Below are 14,570 nucleotides of genomic sequence, written 5' to 3' on the forward strand. Positions count from 1 at the left end.
CTGGCAGCAAACAGAGCCAGACAAGCCAATAGGTTTTTTTCACTTTTTTAATAAATTGTTTTCCTGTGGGTCAGGAGGAGGAGGAGTGCTCCTCTGGGCCCCACAGGGAAACCTTGGGCCTCTCTTGCCCCGTGGGACCGTTCCCTTGGGTCCCTGGTGGCGGTCTCCTGCCGCCCAAAATCTCACTCCCACCTGCTGACCACCTAGTGATTCACACTAGGTTCAGGTGTGAGTTAGAACTTGAACATGGAAACAAGGCATGGGAGTTAATCTCTTTGGGCCTCATGCGGAGCTGTGATGCGAGCTTGCCGCTTGTCCTGGTCCCCGCACATGTGCCCAAGTTAAAATCGAGCCTGAAGTATTGGAAAAGTGTCCCTACATTATTCAATCAGTTTGAATGCTATATTTCCAAATGCTGTAGTCAAATGTGAACTATGATATCAGAATTAAAAGGAAATCAAGCACATTTTATAAAAGTAGACCACCAATGTGCTAGAAACATTTTCGATAGCTACAATCTTTCTATATCTTACTAAAAATGTTGCATTGGGTGTGCACTTCTAATCCAGAAACCTGTTGTCATGATTTTTGGCCACATTTTCCATTAACGATTAACATGCTAAATTGTTTCATAAACATTTCCCATTCAATTTTGTTGCGTCAATATCACAATGCTGTTACAGGCTCGAGTCACTAAGTGGCTCCATGGAGAAAGTTTCTCAAATGTCTCTCCAAATTCTGTCACCATCTTGTGCACTCAAAAAAAACTTACATTCATTAACTGACTGTGGGTAATGCCACCAGCAATTTACTGAATATTACAAACTATTAGAATAAAGGAAGATGTAACCATTAGCTCTTCTTCTGTGGAATGCTTTGAACCAAGCAATGTTGTAACGTGGAAACATTTGCTGTGTAAAAACTATTTGTTTTCACAATTCAGTAAAGAGGGGAAGAACAGTAATGCTGACCTTCTTGCAAGGCCTTCCAGGTAGGAATACAGCCATCTTACCCAGAATTTTGGTTCACACAAAATAATATTAGTAATATGTAGAAGTTAAAATCTTATTAAAAGTTAAGTACATCTATAGGCCCCAAGATGGCCACATTCCTGTCAGTTTACCCAGAATGTACTGCAGAAAGGAGAAGCTGTGAATCATATTGCTCAATGACACAGAAATACACAGTTCAGAACACTGGTGGGCATATTTAGTTTGTGAGCAAACTTTTAAAATTTACAATTCATTTTAATAGGGCAAAGTTCCTTTTAAATGCGGTGTATGGCTAACATAATACAAAATGTAAATGACTACATAATAAACCTGCAGGAAATCAGTATCATAATTTGGTGGATGGGTGGTTAGAAAATTAGGTACAGATTTCATTTTAAATTTCATTTTAAATTTCATTCTTTAGCAAGTGACAAGGCATTTAACCAAAAAAAAACTAAATACTGCGTGCATACACAGCACAACTCCTGCAGTGTTTTACAGCTCTTTGAGAGGCAATGCTGTGAACTAAGCTTGCACTCTGCCAGAAAAGTGGCTCTGACCCATAGAGAGCTCCTTGAGATCACCAATGCCTCAGGCCTTGCTGCTTTCTCCAAGAAGTCTTATGTTTCAAGTATCAGTTTGGATTTCTTCTGGAGATGATTAACGCAAACACAACACAGATTTTTTCCAAGTTATCCAACTCCATGTGTTTATGTTATTCTAGTTCTTTTCTAGATTTTGCTGGCTATATCTACCTGCTTGAAGTCACTATCATTTTACACCCGAAGAGAGCCATTAATTCCGTAGTTTCACAAACTTATATATTTCACTCATTGATTACACATAACTATGTTATAACTGTCCTGCACAGATGTGAAACGAATTGAAAAACAGCTTTCATAAACAAATTTTTCCCATTTCAACACTTTCAACTCTCTATTGTAACTGCTTTAATAATGGTTTTGACAGTTGATAGCCTCCAGTCATATTTCTCAAAGTTATGTGTGTTGCATAATCCCAAACTGTCAATTTTTTAACTGGCAAAGACATTGCTGTTAGAAGAGTTTAAATGAAAGTATGACAAATGTAATTAAAAAGTTGGAATTGAATGCTGTACACATTGTATTGTCTTCCTTCCCCCCACCCCCGCCTTCCCCCGTCCCCATCTTTTCCCCTTTTTGGGCCCCCGCTACTGAGTGCCACCAAGCTTCCTGCTGCAGCCTGGAGGGTGGAGTGACTTGGACCATGGACTTCTGTATAATTGCACTCAATGAAGCTCTATGACCAGCTGACAGGAAGTACAATACTGGAAGGGTTGATTTTGACAGTGTTTAACCTCATACTGGTAATAATGCTTTTATAAATTAAGGAGAAATCTTCTTTTCATAGCTCCTGTAGAAACTAGGAATTTGAACAAAATAAAGCTTACCATCCTGGCGCCAACACACACACAAGTTATGGAGGTTATACAAATCATTTAATAAGCAGCAAAAATATAATGAAATGTACAGACAGTCATTCAATGTTATTAAAAGGACGACGTCTTCAAAAAGATAAGCACTGAAACAACGGGCCTGAAAACCAGCGGAGCCGACATCCAGGCTGGGGATGTCACTTCATTTGAATGAGGCGGGCAGACACCCATGCCTCTAGGGCTCTTGGGCAGTCACCTGCTCTATGATGTTGCAAACTGAGGTGGAACGTGTCGGTTTTTGGGAGTCAGGGACGCCAGGGCACTCTTACTCCCTGAAACATCAGTTCTGTGTCTCCATTAGCCCCTTCACAAAGGGGCTGAGAAACGTCGAAAAATTTTCCTGATTTTTGGGAGTACAGGCCACAACCCTTGGCTTGGACCCCCACGTGGGCTCCAGATTCACCATTCAGTGGGCCGTTACGGCTGCTAATGTATCACCAGGCAGGGAATGTGAGGACTACAGGCCTGGGAGTCCCCGCCCCTAGCTATGCCTCCTATTACATCACTGATCTTGTTTGGGGTTCATGGAGGCTCTGATCATTACAAGGCTTCACGGAAACTCTCAGGGAAGTTTGGGACCCAGCATATCCAGGTGCCATCTTAGTTCATGATCCTCCTGCCACACTCCTGCTAGAGTTGTGCTGAAAGTATGCTGGAAAGGCCACAGATTTTCGGTCCCAATATCTTTTGATATGATTCTTAGGGCCACAATATACTTGTGCAGTTTTAATACTCTCATGCTTTTTCAAACTGCACTACTTTTAAGTGTTGGAAATGTTGGACAAGGGACAAATTTACTACAAGAGTGTACAAGCCAAAAGCTGTCCCCATATTAACAGAAAGGAAATTACTTTTAATAATTTAATGAAATGTTTAATATACTAAAGTGACAAAGCAACGTTTAGGGCAGATAAGCATCCAGGTACATGTGGCAAGTTTTCTTATCGTCTGGATCAGACTCAAGCATGAGGCAGCAACATCTACGAGATGGGCGGGATCTAACCCCACCTCATTTTCCTATTGGGTTGCCATAGTGTTCATCCATTTGGAGGGGTGCCCAGAAGAAGTGGTCATTAAGCCTCGTGCCCAGACCTGAATGATCTGAAAAGGGAAGCTGGCAAGGCTGAACAGCCTGAAAGAGGCAAGTAGAGACATTTTTTTTAAAAAAAACAGGTCCAGCAGAAAGATTTTGAGGCTGGGGCTATCAGTTGGTGCTTTTGGGCAACTGCAGAAGGCCCTGAACTGGCTTCTCAGGCCTACAGTAGCATTTGGAATTTGGTCCCAGTTTTAGGCACGAGGCCCTGCCAGGAGGCAGGCCTACCTCTAGTGTACATCAGGCCTAAAGCTAAAGACCTAAACCTGCAAATACTGGGGGAGGGGGTTAGGTCAATCAATCGGAGTGCACTTCAGGTTCACTCCACCTGACTTGCAGTCGAGTTGGGAAAAAAGAGCGAGGTCATAATTTCCTGTTTCATTAATATCAAAAGGAACAGGCAGTATCTTGCAATTATGGTGAAGATTGGTAAATATTTATGCATAAAGAGGAGAATTAATTTTCAAGCACAGAATTTTTTTTTTACAAATCCTCTGTTGTTGGTAGCCAACAGAATGAGAATGGGAAATGGTTCAACTTTGATGAAAATCACAGACTGAAGTGAGTCATTGCTTTTTAAAAGCATGTAATATGGTAGGTAGATGGTCCCCCTCTGTCACATTTATGAAAAGAACTCAGCATCTGATGAGTGGAGGCTGTTCCAGAGTGCACAACTTGATTAGATGAAGTGTTTTGAGTATGCTAATTTTTGAAACAAAAAATAAAATAGGTGATGAGGAAAGATCCATAAATAGTTTGTTTAAAATGTTGTGAAAAAAATTATGTTATTGAGGAGAGACATCGGCCCCGATATTAATGGGGAGCTGGGGAGTGTGCAGGGGAGGCCGAAATTGGCCGAAGAACCTGGCAAGGTCGGGGATGTGGAGGCCCTTGGGGATGGTCCCCTACACTGGGAAGGGAGCATCAGCTCCGGGCAGCAATCGGGAGGGCTGGTGGGAGGTTGTCGATTGAGAACGGCTGGGGTGGGTCGTTCATGGCCTGATTTCTGCCCCTTTAAATTTTAAAGTGCAGGAATGGGGTTGGGTTGCCCGATCATGATATTCTAACCATCCCCAATCCTCTCCTGCCCGTCGGAGGATGAGGGGGTTAAAATTAGGGCCATCACTTCACACGAAAATGACATACAGACTCTGTGTGTGTGTCTATTTGATAAATGGATTCAGTGTGCAATGAGGGGAAATGGAAAAGTAACATTGGTACAAAAGGGAACACTCTACCACTGCTCAGATTAAGGTGGATTGTTGCTCCATACTACTTGGGAGTGTTCAATGTTGATAGTACAAAATCAGAGAAGTATCCTCCGAAGTAACATTACAAATCTTAGTGAGCACAAAATTCCCTCCTAAATATTGAAAAACAATAAAAAAGTAAAATAAGAGCTGATCATGTGTTTTCAATTTATAGAGGGAACATATCACTATTCCTGAATAGATATTTAAAGGAGACTGCTTCATGTTTCCTGAGAGAAGGGTTGATATATCATTGATGGTCTGAATTAGATTTGTAAAGATGCAAGTCTGGACAATATTGAAATTTTAGCACGAATGCATAAATGGCACAAGTGCACCTTTTACATCGTACCCATTATGATCAGCGGTTATATAAAATATTATGCGAAAGACAATGGGGTAGAATTTAGTCTTCACCAGTAGTGCAATATGGGCCCTAGCGCATCGACTGCCCGTTATATGCCAATGGACTTCAACAGAAGTGACTATTGGGTGGGGAGTGTAACAGGTGGCCCATGCGATATGTCACATACTGCATTACTACCCACGATGGATTTCTACCCCATTATACACCAACACTGGGATTAACACTGTTGTTTCCACTTACCTCTAAAATACTCCACACGGTCACATATCTTCTTTGATAGCTTCACAGGAGGATATTTATTTTTCTTATTCTTGAACAAGGCTAAGCGCACAATTGGGTCTAGGCAAGGACAGAGGAGAAAATAATCAGCCTGATTCACAACTGGCCCAAAAAGACACAGTCATTAACTTCAACATGACTGGATGATTCTTAAGGCAGGGTATTAACAACTTGTTGAAACACCACAAGTACAAAGATAGTCCACTGAAGGTGATATGCCATAGCTACAAGAACACTTCATATCCTCTGTTATCCCCTATAGCAGACTGGAAGGAGCCAGTGGAAAAGAAGTTAAGGGCTGTGGTGACTTTGACAGCCACTGACCCCCTTGTTCCTATAGGCAGCAGGCCGTGTTGCAGGAGGCTGTAGAGGTCTGCAACAGCCTGCCAGGAGATACACAGCCTCCTGATGCACTGCTCCTCAGATAGATCCAAGCAAGTGACTCTTGGCCTGTACAGCCTACGTGCTGGGTATGGTCTCTTACGAGCAGCCTTCCTCACCTGCTGTCTTATGAAAGGCTCAGATGCTGGTTGCTGAGGCTGCTGCTGCTCCTCCTGTTCCTCTAAGTGTACCTCCATCCAAATGAAACTAACAATAAAAGCACCATTATAAGCAGATAAAGCTTACTGAGGGTAATAGGCAATAAAAAGTGAGAAAAAGCAATCTGAAAGCTGGAAATTCTCCTGGCAATTCTCCAAATAGCACAACTGTGATCCAATTAGCTTCAGGCGAGTGCCCCCTTTAAATAGTGCTACAGTGAGTCCAAGAGATCAATCCTGCCAGATTTCACTAGTGGATTGAACACTGAGCGGGACCCTAGCAAGCTGCAGTTCAAATAGTGCTAGTGTCATAATATATTCATGAGGTTCTCGGCCGTTTCCAAAAAGTGCGCAGTTAAAATGGCGGCAGGGAGGAGTGCGTCAGGAATGCAGCAGTAAGTATTCTACTGCTATTTCATCCATCCATCCGCCCTGTTCCCATCAGTCGGGCAGGGTTAAAATGTTTTATTGATCTCAAAGTTTGTCTCAACTATTGTGACTTTTCTCATACTTGACTCTCCAGAAGCCTACGGTAATATAATTTGTATAGAACATAAATATTCAACTTAATTCCTGTTTTGCACTGAATGTGATTCATATAATCATACTCAGAAAACAGAAATTAATTTGCTTTTTTTCGATGTGTGAAGTGCCTATTGTATGTTGTACCAAACACCAGTTCCATCCAAACAAGCCAAATTGATTCTTTCAGTATACAAACCAAAGGCATTATGAAAGTAGCTATGAGCATTAATAATTTATAGTTAACGGCAAGTGCTGCTGTGCCAGAAGCTTTAATAGATTTGACTGCATTAATCAGATCTTAGTGACAAGCTGGACCAGATAGGTATTTATGAAAATAAATGGACAGTTAATGGTTACAATTCTGATCCACAATAGTGTTAATCCAGGACATTGCTGGGCTAAGACTGGGTTATATTTCATCTGTCACAGCTAGTTCAGTACATGGGTAACTAACATGAAAGATCAGACAATTCGACAAGTGCAGAGAACCATAGTAAAGAAAGAAAAAAGTTGCATTTATACAGAGCCTTTCATGGCCTCAGGATGTCCCAAAGAGCATTACAGTCAATTAAGTATTTTTGAAGTGTATTCACTACTGTAATGTAGGAAACGTGGCAGCCAATTTGCACACAGCAAGCTCCCATAAATAGCAATGTGATAATGACCACATAATCTGTTTTAGTGATGTTGATTGAGGAATAAATACTGGCCAGGACACCAGAAAGAACTCCCCTGCTCTTCTTCAAAATAGTGCCATAGATTTTTTTACATCCGAAAGACGGCACCTCCGACAATGCAGTACTCCCTCAGTACCGCACAAGGGTCCGCCTGGATTTTGTGCTCAAATCTCTGGAGTGGAACTTGAACCCACAACCTTCTGACTCTGAGCCAAGGCTGACACCAGTGGTGAGAGCGGAAAATGACATGTAGGTGAAACTTAAAGGAATGGGACAATTAAAGGAGATTGACATAATAGGGTGACAAAAGTTCTAAAAGTCTTTGGAAGGTTCAATATACTTCTGAACCCATTAGCTGCCTTTGCCCATGCTGCATGCTAGCTGTAGATGTTCTTTTAGCAGATGTCACAGCTTTTCACCTGGTTCTCTGATGACAGAGCCCATGAAGATAATTCTCTTTGGTCATCACTAGTTTGGTGTGCCACGGCCTACAGATATGGCTGATAGCATCATAGCAGGTGTGGCCAATTGGGGTACAGATCATCATGGCACATATTGTGATTATGGTGCACGGAGGGTGCATACAACATTACGGTTAGTTAGGCATGGCTTGTATAGTAAAATGCCCCAAGCAATGAATGTGTATTTAGGATCTATTTTCCCTAACTTAGTTAATGGTTAATTAAAGGGCTGGATAGCATCTCTATTGATAGATTACTCCAGTTTAACAGGTTGGGGAGGACCAGGGGACACGAGTTTAAACTATGGAAGCGTAGGAATAGATTGGATGTTAGGCGGCTCTTTTTTTCCCAGAGAATTGTGAGCCTCTGGAATACATTGCCAGCTGGTGTGGTGGGTGCTGACTCTCTGTATGCCTTGATGAGGGAGCTGGACTGGTCCCTGACTGGGGCAGAGATTGCTTCATATAGAAGGTAAGTGTCTTTATAGATAACACTTGGTCTATGTGATCTCCTGGACTGGTTTCAATTGCCTGAGGGGGTCGGAGATGAATTTTACAGAGTATTTTTTCCCTTATTGGCCCTGGAGTTTTTTTTGTTTTTTTGCCTCTCCCAGGAGATTACACGGCTGAGGGGGTGGGTGGGAGAGAGGGAGGTTGGGGAGGAAGAAGTATTTATCCATGATGGTCTGGCCATCATGGTGTGGGGCAGGCTAGATGGACCAGCTGGTCTTTTCCTGCCCATCAATTTTGTATGTTCGTATAAGTATCAGTCATTTGAACTTAAGGAGCCATTGATGTGCTATTTTAAAATTTGTGATTCTATCTTTGAAGCTTTATTTTTGTATATTTTTCATAATTTCTTATGTCCCCACCCTTCTTACTCAGAAAATAGAATGGTGCCAATACAATGACATATCACTGGATGCTGTCAATGGGCAAACAGCCAAAGGGCATATTTGAATGACATGGAAAGAAATTCCTTGCCAGCTAATTTTTTCCCTCCCTTTCCTAAATATTCTGAGATTGATGAAATTCAGCCTCATGGGGCACATCAAGTAAGTTTGAGATACAATGCTGAAACTCTATTGGGCCATCTTGGAATGTTTCCATTATTTTGATATCTGGTCTTATGCAAGCTATTTTTCTTTTTTTTCCCCACTTTCATCAATTTTCTCTCCTTTCCTCTTGAAATCATTGACTCTTTGTAGGATACAGTTCTATGGACGCTGATCACACATCATCTAGTATGTTGATCAAGCTGCCATTATTTGTGTGTGAGCCCACTGAGTGTTGTCAGATCAACTAACTATAGGGGATATCACAATTGGGCTGGATCTTGACCTCTACACATTCACTTCCAGCAGGGACCACTGGATAGCGATCAAAAGAAGGATACCTGGGATACTGATGCCAATTGTAGTGCCTCTACCATGCAGAAATTCGGGCGTGCCCATTTTAAGACAGAGAGATCAGATTGTGAATTGGAGAGGGAGTTAAAGTGGTGAATCAAAGGGAGGTCAGGATCACACTTACAAATACATTGGAGGTTTACAGCAAAGTGATCACTTAATCTGCATTTGGTCTCCTCATTGTAAAGACGATCACACTGTGAACAGCAAGTACACATAAATTGCAAATTAAAATGAAAGAATATTCAAGGCCTTGGACAGTGGTATGGGAAGAGGTAATGGGACAGGTGTTGTATCTGTTGCAGTTGCAAGGCAAAGTGCCAGAAGGACAACTGGAAGTTAGGGTGGTAGAAAAATGAACAAGGGTAGCATGGAGGGAATGGTCTTCCTGGAAAGAGGAGAAGGAAGAGGAGGAGAAAAATGCTTGGTGGCGGGATCACATTGTAGGTGACAGAAGATGATCTGGTGAATACAGTGGCTGGTGGGGTTATTAAATGAGGGCAAGGAGGAAGATGAGGTGATAGCAGAAGCATGGGAAATGGTAAGAACACGATCAAGGGTCTAGTCAACCATTGTCAAGGGGGAAGCTCAGCAGAGGAAGAAACACATTTCAGAAGCTCTGGTGCGGCAAGTGGAATCATCAGAGCAGTTGCAATGGAGATAGAGAAAGTGGGAGAAAGAAATGGAGTCAATACAAGTAGTGGTGTAGGAAGAAGCATAATCCAGGTAGCTGTGGGAGTTAGTTGGCTTGTAATCGATGTCTGTGGAAAGCCCATTTCCCGAAACGGAAATCTGGATTTTCTGTTTGTTTTCTGACTGATTTGTGCTAGTAAATTGGCTCCTCTCCCTTCTCCTCTTTCCAGGAAGACCATTCCCTCCATGCTACCCTTGTTCACTTTTCTACCACCCTAACTTCCAGTTGTCCTTCTGGCACACCTGTCCCATTACCTATCAGAAAATTAGGCAACAATTCTGTTGCTCCACCACATTTCTTGTAGCCAAAATAAATGCCCACTTGAAACAGGCAAGGGTTTCATTTAAATATTAATTTTGGGGTATCAACATCCAGCACATCATTTGCTGACATTCAGGAGTGCTGGGCACCCATTTGTAATCTCATGCAAGTAAAACAAATGTCCAGAGCTGCTCAATAATGTGAGTATATGAAAAGTCATGGAAAGGAGACAGCGATGTTGAGGTAAATGTAGTTTAGTCAATTCTTAATTGTTTTCTTCATTATTTTTTCTGCTGGTACTTTAGTTCTCATGAGCCTTTCTGCTGCTGTTCCTTTTTTTTGAGCACAGGTCCATTACTGGCACTAATGGTCTCGCCAATAGGATTACTCCATCTGATGGAGAAATGGCAGCTTAAGGTGCAGGAGAGGTGATCTGTGCCCATCTGTTGGTACATGGATCTGAGGACAGTGGTGGGTAAATTTGAATTTGGCAGATGATTAATGTAAGGTGAGTCTCCTATTCTCAAAGGATCCTTGGGCAGCGGAGAAGACAGCATCTCGAAGACGTGTGAATGCCTGACTAACTAATGTTGGCGGAATGCGCGTGCGCAGTAAGGTCTGTCAGCTGGAGGAGCTCTATTTAAAGGGGCAGTCCTCCACTGACTGATGCTGCAAGAAATAGGAAAAATTACAGCATGGAGCAGCCCAGGGGGAAGGCAGCTCCCAAGTTTAATGATGCCTCACTCCAGGTATCATTGGATGGGGTGAGGAGGAGGGGGAGAACAGAGATCTTCCCCCCGGCGGGTGGGAGGAAGCGGCCTGTCTCTGCCACCAAGAAGGCCTGGCTCGAGGAGGCAAAGGAGGTCACCTGCACCACCAACATATTGCGCACCTGCATACAGTGCAGGAGGCGCTGCAATGACCTAAGTAGGTCAGCCAAAGTGAGTACACTTACTCATTTCCCTACACTCCCTCTGCCACATCACCACCCCCACCCCACATCTCCTTCTGCACTGCCAACACTACTCTGTCACATCACCCCTCACACCCACTCAAACCTCATCCCCACCTTACCTGCATTTACTCACCTCGCCAGTACTCATCCTGCCACTACCACTCAACCCAATCCTCATACAATCTCATGGCTCTATCTCATACTCACCCTCTCATGCATCTCTTTCACAGTCAGCCTCACTCAACCTGCCTCTACCTGTGCTGCAGCCACAGGGCATGCATCACATATGTGCAGTAGGAAGCGTAAGGCAAACGTGTCTGTCGACCCTGTGGCGAGGGTAGTGCCCTCTGCGACGCATCTCTCTCTGCGGTTGCACTCCCTCCTGCTGTGCAGGTGGATGAGTCACAGCACTGTGTGATCAAAATAGTCTGGGAATTGATAGTTTGGTGTTCAATAGTGGGATCATAGTCCAGAGGGAAATAGAATGAGGAATCAGATCGTTGACTTTCAGCTTCAGCCAGGTAGAGGTTACCACACAACAACAGTGCCGCCTTTATCAGTAGATGATGACATGAGAGTTAGAATTGAGAGAACGGTGAATACAAGTCCAGGGGAAGAAAAGTGTAACTGGTGTTCTCAACGAGAAGACGATGAAGAGAAGAGGCCAGAGAGAAGGGTTCCAATAGGATTGAGAAGGCTCGTGACAGAAGGTGGAGGATGGGTGCTTCCTGGCCCAAAAAAGCAGCATAAAAAGAGCTCAGCATCATGTTGAGCTTGGAATTCAATGAGGTTGGGCATAAGGGGATGAAACTAAGACCCTTGATGAGGACAGTTCGTTCAGGGTCAGAAAGGGGAAGATTAGAGGAAATGGTAAAGACCTGATTTGGAAGGAGATTAGAAGGAAAGATAGGTTCACAACAAAGTGAAGGGGAAGAGAGAGCGGGTATTGGCTGGGATTTAAGAATTGCTTGAACTTCCAATTCTTGTTACCTGAAAGTGAAAAAAAAACTTTTGTTCTAGTGACAGATGAGACCAAGAATGATGTGGAACTGATGATCATGACAGCTGTGATATAGATGGAGCCGATGGTACTGAGGAGAGAGATCACAAGTGTGCATGAGCTGTGCATGGTAGATAGAATGAACTGCTGAAAACAGTAGTCAGAGGAGCATTAAATATCATGATGTTAACTGTGATTATCAGTAGATTCCATAAAGGGGGTGAAATTTCAGGTGGAATGGTCTTGGTTATCATATCAGAACACACAAAGGATATCCCAAAAGATAAATGAGAATTCACTTAAGTGGTGAGATAGGTGGTCTGTTCATTGGTTACAGTGCTCATGATGGAACTTTAAGTGTGTCATTAAATTCATTTTAGAAGATCAAGGGCTCTTGTCAAATTTTTGAATAATAATTCTGAATTTACACCCATAGTGAAATTACAATCCCACGGGTGTGACAAAACCAATCACACTCAGAAGACGTGCTCATAACATGTTGAAACAACAAACTTACGCACATTTGGCTCTAGACACTCTTATGCTATGGGTGGATGAAAGAGTTAACACTATTATCAAAAAAGAATAAAGAATACATGAACGGAACCCAATTCTTTGCCCAGCAGACTGCCTTGTTGGATGACTGCCAAGTTGCAGGGGGGAATGTAAACATACCCAGCAATTTTTTAGCCTCTGCTTTCTTGGATTTCATTTTCTGCGCTCGTTTCAGCATGAGCTGAGCAGTATGAGCATCCTTAAAGCCCCTGTCAGTAACAAGAAAAAAAAGTAAATAGTTGAAGGTAATCTATAGCTCTGTGCATAAGACAAACAATTGCAATTTCCTAGAAAGAGATCACAATAAGTTACACTTAAGAAAGAAAATCAAGTGAGAACATCAACTACATTTATTTTAAAGACCATAAACACACAGAACAAAACAGTTTATAGGTATTTCAAAGTATTATTATGGAACTTTATAGAATATACAATTTATTTATATAGATTTCCTCCAATTCTAATGTATAATGCCCAGTGTTCTAAGTGTGCAAGAAATCTTGTTTTCAAATATCATAGAAAATCTATGTTACATTGAAAAGCAATCTTGGAGTGCTAAAAGTTTTAAAGTAACTTGACCAATGCATATTTTTAATTTGAAGGGGTTATACTGAATTAAATCGGGAGTTTTACAGAGATCCATTCTTTTTGATAAATGATGCAGTATGTACTAAGCAAGAAGTTTTATTTATTTGACACAGTTATTCAATTGGTGAAAAACTAGCTTCATAAATTAACAAGTTGTGTTTACCATTCCTCAGAGATTTTTTCTTCTTTCTCTGACCTGAAGTTTTGTTTACCATAAGATGTAGCCTCAGAGAACCTTGACACAGTTCTGCTATGTGATCTAATAACACAAAAACAATTTCCACTTTTGACACTGTTAAAAGAACATTAATGTTCAACAGATACTGTACATTAAGATAATAAATAGAAAGAAGTGTGCTTCAACTGGGAACAGGGAGTTTGGGGGAAAAGGGGAGCAGCTCAGAGGAGCAAAGGTCAAATGATTTATTAATGTTTGAATGCTGAGGAGTGATACTGTCTTGAATCATAGGTGTTACCTTGAAATTGCAGCCAATTCATCATCAAAGTCAAAGGTTAAATTGACCAGTCTCAAGATAGATCTTAAAGTCGCCCTTTTATGTTTCTTGCTGGACGTGAATGAAGCTGACTGATACTGAGACGTGCCTGCTTATTGCCAGTGAGGCCTGTGACACTCTTGACTGGAATGCTCAACACATTGGCTTCAATCTACTTACAGATTCATAGTAATGACTGTACAGAAGGAGGCCATTAAGCCAGTTGTGTCTGTGCTACTGTTAACTCTACAGTTCGAACTATTGGGTCGATATTGGCTTTTGGGTAATCAACCAGTGGAGCGCATAAGCTGGTTCCCAATCTACCGCAGTGAAGAGGCGGTCGCGATTTTGAGGAACTGGCCTCATTTAAACGGGCCGCGAGCTGCAGGGCACCAAACGGGCATTCATGCTCCTCCGGGCTCCATACAAAAGTATCAAATTTAACTTGATTGGGCCTCTTCTCCTCTATCGCCCGTGGAAATGATCGGAGCGAAAACAGTGCACACTCCCAACGTTTCAAATCAAAAATGGTAATGCAAGTTCCTAAGACCTCAATTTCCATATTGAAATGTGCCTTCTGCCTGAAACAGGCAGGCGCTTCAGGTGCCCAGCAGTTGGCCCCTTTCAAATTGGTGCCCGCCTCTCGTTGGTGTTAATAGGGCAGTAAGGCTACCAACCCCATTTCGAGGCCGTTACTGTCCTGTTAACGCCAGATGAAATAAGTGAAAATCGGCCCCATCTACTCTGTTACCATTTCTCTGCTTCTTCCCTGTATGTTTTTATATTCTGTCTTTTCAAATACTTACATAATTCATTACGTTATAGTCTCTGCCTCAATACCACTTGTGGCAAAGCATTCCACGTTCTAATAACCTTCTGTATGGAAAAACCCCTGTCCTTTCATGCACCAAATTCTCCACTCGCGATGTTAAAAATACAAATGGTGTGGTGAAGGTAC

General features: G+C 42.3%; 1 protein-coding gene across 3 annotated transcripts in view; it reads right to left on the bottom strand.

The window, feature by feature from the left end:
* The window catches only part of lrriq1 (leucine-rich repeats and IQ motif containing 1), a 175,983-nt gene that overhangs the window by 38,086 nt on the left and 123,327 nt on the right, over positions 1 to 14,570 (bottom strand). For all 3 annotated transcript variants that reach the window (XM_067999455.1, XM_067999454.1, XM_067999456.1), the window contains 3 exons: positions 13,282 to 13,377; positions 12,651 to 12,739; positions 5,417 to 5,515 (listed from right to left, as the gene is read on the bottom strand). In XM_067999455.1, the coding sequence (XP_067855556.1) occupies positions 5,417 to 5,515; positions 12,651 to 12,739; positions 13,282 to 13,377 (284 nt within the window). The remainder of the gene's footprint in view (positions 1 to 5,416; positions 5,516 to 12,650; positions 12,740 to 13,281; positions 13,378 to 14,570) is intronic.

The sequence above is a fragment of the Heptranchias perlo genome, chromosome 18, assembly GCF_035084215.1.
Source record: "Heptranchias perlo isolate sHepPer1 chromosome 18, sHepPer1.hap1, whole genome shotgun sequence".
Taxonomy (NCBI): Eukaryota; Metazoa; Chordata; class Chondrichthyes; order Hexanchiformes; family Hexanchidae; genus Heptranchias; species Heptranchias perlo.